This window comes from Boleophthalmus pectinirostris, unplaced genomic scaffold, assembly GCF_026225935.1.
Source record: "Boleophthalmus pectinirostris isolate CB_2022bp ecotype Guang Dong unplaced genomic scaffold, ASM2622593v1 HiC_scaffold_17, whole genome shotgun sequence".
Taxonomy (NCBI): domain Eukaryota; kingdom Metazoa; phylum Chordata; class Actinopteri; order Gobiiformes; family Gobiidae; genus Boleophthalmus; species Boleophthalmus pectinirostris.
Window position 1 is genome coordinate 20,691,920 of NW_026571115.1, and position 10,918 is coordinate 20,702,837.

At 40.3% G+C, this 10,918-nt stretch overlaps 1 protein-coding gene across 1 annotated transcript; it reads left to right on the forward strand.

Moving 5' to 3' along the window:
- Positions 1-15: 15 nt before the first annotated feature.
- Positions 16-10,731, forward strand: LOC110171763 (transportin-2-like). The gene is made up of 25 exons (XM_020937542.2): positions 16-1,329; positions 2,263-2,362; positions 2,438-2,513; positions 2,594-2,743; positions 2,930-3,036; positions 3,218-3,351; positions 3,537-3,618; positions 3,688-3,810; positions 3,889-4,007; positions 4,403-4,463; positions 4,544-4,712; positions 4,791-4,943; positions 5,549-5,774; positions 5,960-6,131; positions 6,220-6,306; positions 6,373-6,480; positions 6,577-6,735; positions 6,845-6,932; positions 7,014-7,112; positions 7,367-7,462; positions 7,535-7,610; positions 7,693-7,792; positions 7,866-7,940; positions 8,132-8,278; positions 8,472-10,731. The coding sequence occupies exons 2-24, from the start codon at positions 2,264-2,266 to the stop codon at positions 8,237-8,239; spliced, it is 2,667 nt and encodes an 888-aa protein (XP_020793201.1). The 5' UTR covers positions 16-1,329; position 2,263; the 3' UTR covers positions 8,240-8,278; positions 8,472-10,731.
- Positions 10,732-10,918: the final 187 nt, after the last annotated feature.

Sequence of the window (10,918 nt, forward strand, 5' to 3'; positions counted from 1 at the left end):
CAAGTAAAAACTATCCTACTTGCTTAACTGTCGATTGACTATCAACATAACATAATGTCTCTTTTTTGTAAATAATTGTAAGCATTCACTTTTCCCTGCACCTGCTGATAATTTATATAGCGCAAAAGCAGGTTGCTGGGAATATCTACTTCACAAACACTGGCTCGCTGTAAGAGCAGTATTTTCGTGGGGCGCAAATTGCGAGTTCGACCATAAACTATATGAATTCGATCGATTAATCCAGGGTGCTCAATACGTCGATTGCGATCTACCAGCCGATCGCCAAGGTCGTGTGGGTAGATCGCCGTGTCTCGTCTCGGACTCGCGTTTGGACTCGGTCTTGTCTCTCACTCAAGGTCTGACACACAACAAGTGCGATCATATTTCATTACGGCCGCTGCTGTGGCAATAAACTTGTACCGGGGTGCAGGAGCGTGTGGGGCGTCTCAGTGCAGCCTGTGCGCTCATTTGAAACCCGCGGAGACTCTACGACAAATACACACGCTCCCTATGCACGGCTTGTCTGCAACAGCGTGTACCCTCGTGTACCAGCGTGTATCACAGGGCAGATTAAACTTCCTAAACATCCTACCTGTCCATCTGCCTCACGTCAGCACGCCGCCCCTCGCCTTTTCACGCTCTCGCTCCTTCCTGCGTACAGTGAAAACAAGCCCCTTTCACAGTGCGCGCTGATTAGAAGAGGAAGACGAAGCGTGAAGCAAAAACGAGTCTAAATTTGTGTTACAGTGTTGGCACAAAGCAGGTCTACAGCATAGAGCAGACCTACAGAACAGAGTTACTGCGACATTTGGCTGAAGTTCGCCTAACAAAAGTGCACAAATGCATCTGTGTTTGTCACGATGTGCGTTTGGTTTGGTAAACGTGCAGAGGCTGGTAAATATCACTGCAAAACCAGAAAAGAATGCAACTCCAGTTTGGAACTTTAAAAAAACAGGATTAAAAATCTTTCTTCACTTTTTTCACAGTTTTGTGTAAAGTGCCAGAGGAAGTTCTCTTAAAGAAGGGGTTCTCAAACTGTGGGTGAGGGTCCAAAAAAGGGGCACAGAGTGTTTCAGTGCAGTTTGACTTGGTCATTTTGTATGTAGCCCGCATGCTGAAAAAGTGTGAGCACCCCTGGATTAATCTCTAAGAGGTTATTTTTTCTCCGAGAACTTGATAAATCTCGCGTGGATAGTCCTTTGAGATTGAACGGAAGCCGCAATAGGTCAGTTCTACTCCGCGTGCGCGTGCTCCGGGCTCATTTGAAGAAGCGCTGCGAAAAATCGGAGGAGCGGCCCAGTTCCCATCTACCGATTTGAAGTCATCATTGTAAGTGTTATTTCAGTACGACTCAGCTTTTACAAATCGATTTTCTTTTCACGCAAATAGTTTTTCAGTCTTGATTAGAACAGTTTAGTAAAATAAGCCGTTTTGAGGTACGATTGCTTTATTTAGCTTTAGCTTACAGGCTACGTAGCGTTAGCATTGTTAGTATAACCCATGGATCTATTGTAACCTTACGGCTGTCGCGGCTATCTCTGCTTTGGTGTGTTGCACGTGGTGGTAACGTCGACTCCACTTGCCTTATCAGCTGAAGGCATTTATTTATTTTGGTTGGCGCGAATCTGCCTGTGTGGTTTAATACGTGTAGAGTTTTATAGTTGGCTAATCCAAGACCGGCACGTTGTGACCACCCAATGTGAAATGCCTTGGATGACCAGGCCTGAATCCAAGCAACAGTTATTAGGAGGTCAAGTGTGTACAAAAACGCTCGGCAGTCTGTGTATTTACTTAAACATGACCGTGTGTGGTGGTGTAAAGCACTCATTGCTTTTATACGAGGACCAAAACTGTCGATAAGGGTTTTAGATGATTAAAGCAAACGGCTTCATTGCTAACTTCCTGCCGCCGCCTGCAGCCTGGACCCTGCAGGTAACCCACGAGCTCCAGCCCACGTGCACAACACAACGACGTTAGCCACTTGTACAAAAAGAAAAAGCACATTTTGACTCAAAGCGTAAATATTTTCCTGTAATGACCTGGTGGAGTGGGGGTGGGGGCAGGATTAACTTGAAGCGATTAAACTGGGTCAGAGATTTTAGCTTGCTCGTGTTGTCCTCATTTTTGTCATTTGCGCTACTCAAATTATGACGTTTGTAACTTCTTTCTTGCGTATAATTTTTATGCGCGTTTGGTGCTCTTTCCTATAATAGACTTTTGGGGCTATCAAAGTAATTGTATTAACATTGGTGTTTTTCTCAGGATGGAGTGGCAGCCAGATGAGCAGGGACTTCAGCAGGTCCTCCAGCTGCTCAAAGACTCCCAATCTCCCAACACCGTCACACAAAGAGCTGTCCAACAAGTATCCTTTCAGTTGCTTGCTAAATCTGTTATATTGTTGCATCAAAATCAGATGTTTTCTTAATGAATATTTCAGAAACTCGAACAACTTAACCAGTTTCCTGACTTTAACAACTATCTTATCTTTGTACTTACACGTTTAAAAACTGAAGGTGAGTTGAGAACAATGGCATATTCTGATTTCAATGTATTCAGTAGTAGTGTAAATATATGGATTTCTTTTTCTTTATAGATGAGCCAACCCGTTCTTTGAGCGGTCTTATTCTAAAAAACAATGTCAAAGCACATTACCAGAATTTCCCCCCAGCAGTTGCAGACTTCATTAAGAAGGAATGTCTCAACAGCATTGGCGACCCTTCACCGCTCATTCGTGCCACAATCGGTAACAAATTGGAGTTTATCCTGGTTATACAGTCATTTATTGTTCCTGGATGTGATGCATCATTCATAAATACCTGAGTGTACATGAAGGTGTTTGTATTCATACTGTCTGATCCAGTTTGTATAAAAGGAAAAAAATAATGATTTTTTTTTCTTCCCCTTATTAACCCAACGTCTCTGCACTTAGGTATACTTATCACAACTATTGCCTCAAAGGGGGAACTACAGACATGGCCAGAGCTTCTACCACAGCTCTGCAACTTGCTTAACTCTGAAGATTACAACACATGTGAGGTCAGCATATGCTTAATCTTTTTCTTTGCCACCAAGTAGGAGAATAATTTAGAATTCAAAAATCGACCTGATCATTTGTGGGGCTCAGTAATGGTCAAGTCTGATTGAGTCTCGTTCTCTCCTCTGTCTGTGTACGTTTGCGTTTCATTTGACAGCCTTTCTGTGTATGTCCGTGTCTCAGGGCTCGTTTGGAGCACTGCAGAAGATCTGTGAGGACTCGTCTGAGCTGCTGGACAGTGATGCGCTTAACAGACCACTCAATATCATGATCCCAAAATTTCTGCAATTCTTCAAGCACTGCAGCCCAAAAATCAGGTCTACTCTCCAAGCATTCTTCTTACTAGTTTATCCACATAATAAAATCTGGACATGATTAAACCGAGAAACTGACTATGAGTGAAGGTGTTAGTATTCATACTGTCTGAGCCAGATTTCACGCGTTAAAATCATGGTCTGAACTTGATAATAAAGATTTAAGTTAACAAATGTTTTCTTTGTAGATCCCATGCCATAGCCTGTGTGAACCAGTTCATCATTGGGAGAGCCCAAGCTTTGATGGACAATATTGACACTTTTATTGAAGTAAGTTGTTTGTACAGATTTTGTTGTCATTATATAATGTATTTAATGGCATAGCATCCAAATTTCTAGAGCCTGTTTGCGCTGGCAGCAGATGAGGACTGTGAAGTTAGAAAAAACGTTTGTCGAGCCCTTGTCATGCTACTGGAAGTTCGTGTTGATCGTCTTATCCCTCACATGCACAGTATAATCCAGGTAAATTTTAAATTCCTTAATGTACATCAAAAAATGCATAAATCCATTCTCAGTTTTTGATTTGAATCTTTTGTTCAGTACATGCTGCAGCGTACTCAGGACCCTGATGAGAATGTGGCTTTGGAAGCCTGTGAGTTTTGGCTAACACTGGCAGAGCAACCCATCTGCAAGGAAGCCCTCTCTGGGCATTTGGTGCAGTAAGTCTCTCTTCATTTGGTTTTCTTAAACTTGGATGATTAGTAGGGATAGGCTGGTATTTTTAAATACCACAGTATAACCGTGGAGTAGCATATTCTACAATGCTAAACTAAAATATTGTCCCTCAGTCGTCATACAGTTCTGTCAACGGGAATGAAGTCTGTGTGTGTTTGTGTATAATATAAAAAACTTACATACGTGAGTACATACATGGACTGAAATTAATTTTGCACCATTCTTTGGATATTGTTGTCATGGTGGGTGTTTATAATTAAAATGGTCTCATGACCTCAAGGCTGCAAGGAGTCTTTTTCCACAGACCCAATGAAATACTGCGCCATCCCTAAAACATTATGAAAGAAATGTCATTTTGATTATTTGTCTGTTATATCAGATTAATACCCATTTTGGTAAATGGAATGAAATATTCAGAAATTGACATCATACTACTGAAGGTAAGCATTGCTGGTTGGGTAATCTAGCAAATAGCCTTTTTGTCCTATCTAATTCAGTATTTGAATTGACATCTCTAAAGGGCGATGTAGAGGAGGATGAAGCGGTACCAGATAGTGAACAGGACATTAAACCCCGTTTCCATAAGTCGCGCACTGTCACCCTTCAGCATGAAGGTGGTGAAGCTGAGGAGGATGAAGATATTGATGATGATGATGACGATGATGATACATTGTCTGACTGGAACTTGAGTAAGTGCCAATTTATTTGTGACCTATGAAGCATGAATAAATTATGGTTTGACCATTCATTATTTTTATTTATTTAAGGGAAGTGCTCTGCTGCAGCATTAGATGTGCTGGCAAATGTGTTTCGCGATGAGCTTCTCCCTCACCTCCTGCCACTCCTGAAAGGCTTGCTGTTCCACCCAGACTGGGTTGTTAAGGAGTCTGGTATCCTGGTGCTGGGAGCTATAGCTGAAGGTAATGAATGTGCTTTCAGTTCATTCCATACATGGTATCATATAAAATATGTCACACAATCCAAACAACATTCACTACATTGGCATGCACATCAGGACTCTATTTGAACTGAATTTACAAAATGCAAATCCAAATACCAGTTTCTCATTGCCAAAAATCTGATTTAAAAAGCATACTCTCACTTCTCTATGCATGTAAGCAATGTGTAATGATAATGGACTAAACCTAGACTAAACTAATAATGGACTGTACCAGAGCTAAGGAGTGAAGCGGGTGAGTTTTTTTTGTCTGTATGGTACAACTGGCAAGATCTTTGTACAAATGGGTGAGAAATGATCACTTGAGTTTACATTTTAGCAATACATTGCATATTTTCCTACATCTGGAAATGATGAGAAACCCAGCTCATTGACATAATATGATACAATTTGTTCCTATATTTTCTGATCCAGATATTTATTCATTCTCTTTATTATAATATATTGTAATGTGTGAGCTATAGGTCCATAGGTAATTTCCCTATCAGTAAGGTTTGTCTAAGTAATAACATATATTTGAAATGAAAAGTTATTTTTGTCTCAAGTGAACCCCTCTCTCCTGTTCAGGCTGCATGCAGGGCATGGTGCCATACCTGCCAGAGCTTATCCCTCACCTCATCCAGTGTCTTTGTGACAAGAAGGCCCTGGTGCGCTCCATTGCTTGCTGGACTCTGAGTCGCTATGCACATTGGGTGGTGTCCCAGCCCCCTGACTCCTACCTCAAACCTCTTATGACAGAACTCCTAAAACGAATTCTGGATGGCAACAAGAGGGTGCAGGAGGCTGCATGCAGGTGAGGATAACATTATGTAATACTTGTATTTATTTTTTTAATTGGACATGATGACACCCAGCTCATTGATATTACAATGATACACTTTGTTCCCATAATTCTGCCTGATCCACATCATTGGTTTTAATATGCGCAGCCCAGAGTGGAGTGAGTTTTGTCAGTTAACGGTTTTATTTTGTTTTAAGTGCATTTGCTACATTAGAAGAGGAGGCATGTACAGAATTGGTACCGTACCTGGGTTTCATCCTGGACACTTTGGTCTTTGCCTTTGGAAAATACCAACATAAGAATCTTCTTATCCTGTATGATGCTATTGGGACTTTGGCAGACTCTGTGGGACACCACCTCAACCAACCAGTGAGTTATCAACACTTTTGACCAATTTGAAGAAATTAAATGTATGGTTGAATTTGCTTCTAAATGTATTCTGTTCTCCACAAAACAGGAGTACATTCAGAAACTAATGCCCCCACTCATTGCCAAATGGAATGAGCTCAAGGATGAAGACAAGGATCTCTTCCCACTTCTAGAAGTATGCAAGTGGTTTTGTTTGACCTAATGCTTATTCTGTTTACAAATGTATTTATTTCTCCTAAAGTGCCTGTCTTCAGTCGCGACAGCCCTGCAGAGTGGTTTTCTCCCGTATTGTGAACCAGTGTATCAGCGCTGTGTTACACTTGTACAGAAGACACTAGCTCAGGCAATGGTAAATATGACTTTGATTATTCAGTCTAAAATCAGAAATACAACATTTTATAAACATACATTAGCAGTGGACACTGATCAGTGCTGTCACTATCAGATGTACAGCCAGCATCCAGACCAGTATGAAGCTCCAGACAAAGACTTCATGATTGTGGCCCTGGATCTCCTAAGTGGTTTGGCTGAAGGTTTGGGGGGCCACGTGGAGCAGCTGGTGGCCCGCTCCAACATCATGACCCTACTTTTTCAATGCATGCAGGTATGACATCTGCCTTTGCTTAAATTAAATGCATTTTTACTGTTGAAGTTCACATAAAGAAATTAAACATATGTGAAACATGTGCATATTATGATGTGCTTGTCTTTAGGATACTATGCCTGAGGTAAGGCAGAGTTCTTTTGCTCTTCTGGGTGACTTGACAAAGGCCTGCTTCCCGCATGTTAAGCCATGCATTGGTGAGTTGTGTCCTTTGCAATAGCTGATGCCACTCTTGATTTTGCTACAATATGTTCAAACATGTTTTCTCTACATTTCAGCTGAGTTTATGCCCATATTGGGACTTAACCTAAACCCAGAGTTTATTTCGGTGTGCAACAATGCCACTTGGGCAATTGGGGAGATCTCTATACAGATGGGTATGTTTTTTTTGTTTTTGTTTTTTTGCATTTTAGTATTAAAACTGTATTCTGTTTCTGGAAATGAAGACAAACCCAGCTCATTGACATAGAATGATACAATTTGTTCCTATTTTGTTCTGATCCAGAAAAACAGAATTTCTAATTACTGAAAATGTAAAAGTTTTTACCTGAACAATGGACTGACTTGTCAAGCTGGTAGTTACAAGGGCAAAAGAAAGTCATCACGCATGTTTGTCTTTGTGGATTTTCAGGTACAGAGATGCAGCCTTATGTAGGTATGGTTCTGCCACATCTGGTGGAAATTATTAATAGACCCAACACACCCAAGACCCTCCTGGAAAACACGGGTAAATGTCCATTATAGAAGTTGTCCATATCTTTGTCAGCAACTGGTTAACTGATGTTTTTCTGTTCTGCAGCCATTACAATTGGTAGACTGGGTTATGTTTGTCCTCAGGAAGTAGCTCCACAGTTGCCCCAGTTCATTAGACCATGGTAAATCCCTTTTGTCAATGTGGAAAATACACCGCCTTCCCTCTGAACACATGACTAAATAAATTGTTGCTGTATTTTTCAGGTGTTCTTCATTGAGAAATATTAGAGACAATGAGGAGAAAGACTCTGCCTTTAGAGGGATTTGTGTCATGATTGGTGTCAACCCAGGCGGCGTTGTGCAGGTGTGCTACTCATTTGGGAGTTAATGATTTACTAAGTTGATAGTGGGCCCTTCATGCAATTTTTTCCCCTCAGGATTTCATCTTCTTTTGTGATGCTGTAGCATCGTGGGTAAGCCCTAAGGATGACTTGAGAGACATGTTTTATAAGGTAAGATATGAGTCAGTCCAGACTGTTTTGTCACCACACTGTGATGATCACTTCATCAGACATTCGAAATCTGACTTGCGCTGTAGACATAATTCTTCTGATGTGTGGTTGGGCTTGTTGCAGCTTTCTGAAGACAAAAATGCAATCATCTTTTTTCATTAGTCAGTTCTAACTGTTTCTCTGTTCTGAAGATTCTGCACGGCTTTAAGGATCAAGTTGGGGAAGAAAACTGGCAGCAGTTTTCTGAACAGTTCCCTCCTTTACTAAAGGAGCGTCTTTCGGCCTGTTATGGCGTCTAACCTGTTTTCCCGAGTCCATACAGGACACTGACCTGCTAGGTAAGTCCCACAGAGAACCTGAGATCTACTCCCTATTTGGAAGTGATGACAATCCCAGCTCATTGACATGCAATGATACACTGTGTTCCCAATATAAACTCTGATCCATACTGAGACTCACATTCATCCATATATTTTGATGGATTCATATTGGATTCAAATGGCGTACTGATAAAACTGTTTGTTTTTGCAGGTTATCGTGGGGGAGGGTTACAGCGAACTCATTGCACTAGCCATGTCATCGGGAGAAACATGAGCTGAAGGGATGGGGCTGGCCTTGACTGTCCACTCAGCGGATGTCCTACTTCTTCCCACCCCTGTGCACCCTGTGTTTATCTGTGAGGGAGGGGGGGGAAGGGTAGAGGGTGTGGGAGGGTACACTCGGGTTATACAGTACATATACCTCTCAGATTCAATGCCTCGCTAAATACATTACGTTCAAAAGTGACTTTAGCAAACCACACCATAAGGGTTTTTAAATCATGAGGGAAAAGTCTGGTTTCAAATGTTCCCTTGGCTAAATAGGTGTTTATGCTACATGACCTGCTGGAGGGGTATGGAAGGGTACATAAATATATTCTGAACCAGCAATAGGATGTCAGTCCCAAATATTGCCTGTTGTCAGTAGATTGACACAGGTGTTACCCGGGGCATAAAAATGTGCTTTTACATTTAATATTGCAGGAAATGTCATTCTTGACAATGTAACAGCCAAACCATATGTTGTGCTTATGAATCTACATGTTAATTTCGCCAACTTTAGTTTGCACCCTTTTCTTGTTGGAAGAAATTTCAATCCATTGCAGTACAACTCTTCTGCATGGTTTTGATCACCTCCAAATTAATGCATGTTTGAGTGAATGTCTCCTCAGTTATGACGAGTTGGTATATTAGATTTTTTGTCATTATGAGGGATGCCATAGTTTAAAGATGGTTTTGTTGCGGTCCCTTTCAGTATTTAGGGAGTACAATATAGTTTTAAAGAGGCTGATCAAGAAGACTATAGATATAATTTAAGAGACTTTTCATTTGATCATTGACTATACTGTAGGCAAGTGGAGAATCCTAATGCTGCTACTGCTTCATTTAGTATTTACAAAATGTTATGACAGCGATTAGACATCACAAAGAATGAATTGGTTCATCCTGATAAATGCACTTTTTCTTAAGAAATTTAGAATTAAAACTGCAAAGACAGTTGTACTCATTTTTGAGATAGTTTTTGATAAGTGATTTTAGGATTGTTAATGGCTTGCTAAACTAAGCCTTATATTAAGCAATGGTTAATGACTAGAGATATGACATGAGCCCTCATAGTTTTCTAATGTAGCTTACACAATGACTTACATAGCATTTATAAAGAAAGGACACATCAATATTTCAAACTTGCATCAGTCAGTGCATATCTGGCTTGTTATATCGGCAAAATGATTTTGTTCACCTACGAGGGCTTCTTTTTGTCACGAATGTTGCATGCTATATTTCTTTAATTTTATTGGTCCTTGTAGAGGACCATGCCTAAGAGCTTTGTTAATGGCAATGTAATGCACTGCTGGAGAAGATGCTACTCCACCTCCTGATATTATTATAGTGTTTGCAATGCCATATACTCATCCGTTAAAACTGTGTAGGATAATGCCACAAATGTGAACAGTCTGTCCCTTCTGGACAAAAGATGACTAAACTAAAAGCAGTGGTCTTTATCCAGCTTTACCTGACATTGTCCATAGTGGATGACTGTAATTGAAGTACTATGGCTTTTTGCCTTTGGTGTTTTATTACAAATATACGGTGTGTACCTAGATGTACTTTAGTACCAGTCCTACTGTGAGGTTGTTTAGGTTTCTGGAGTGTCACCGTTTCCCTCCGTCGAGGATCACATCTAAAGACTGTAGATCGCCCTATAGACCTTTTTATAAGCTGAGCCTCGACACCCCCTCTGCCTTTTCGAAGTTGTGCATTAATCATTTTAGCAATTGAAATTTTTACCTGTCTGTGAAGTTGATGCTTCAGTGGCTCGGTCTCCTGTGTCGTCTTTGTATGTGCTCCAAGGCAAAGCTCAGACCAGAGGTAGCTTATCACTGATAACAAGACTATAAAATTCAGCTTTTTACATGTTTTTTTTTTATTTATTTTTTTTTTATTTTTTTGTGCTATAGAGCACAAATTATTTTGGACTTTAAAAGTTTTTTCATTTTCTTTTTATTTAAAGATTTTTTTTTTAATAGCGGACCATTTGAATCTGCCAGATTTGATGTAGTTACACTAAAGCAAGTCTGTGCTTGGCGCATACCTTGAAGATGACACATTTGCTTAACCAATCCATTTGTTTATCAAGGCTAGCATGTACTGTTTCTTAGCTTGACTGTGCTGCAGGTGGGATGTTGTCTGATGTATCCCTTTTTATTTAATTCTTGTGCATAGGAGCGAATAAAGTGTTTTATAAATCTTGATTTATTACATTTTTCTTTTGGATTTGTTTAAAATAAAATGTGTACAATTTTCAAGGGAAAATCCTATGCACTGTCACCATCTACCAGATGACATGTAATGTTTGACCAGGAAAATAGTAGTATTCCCTCCTGTTATTCCTAAATCGGCTAATTCTTTTCATTCTAAAATGATTATATAGAGCCATGT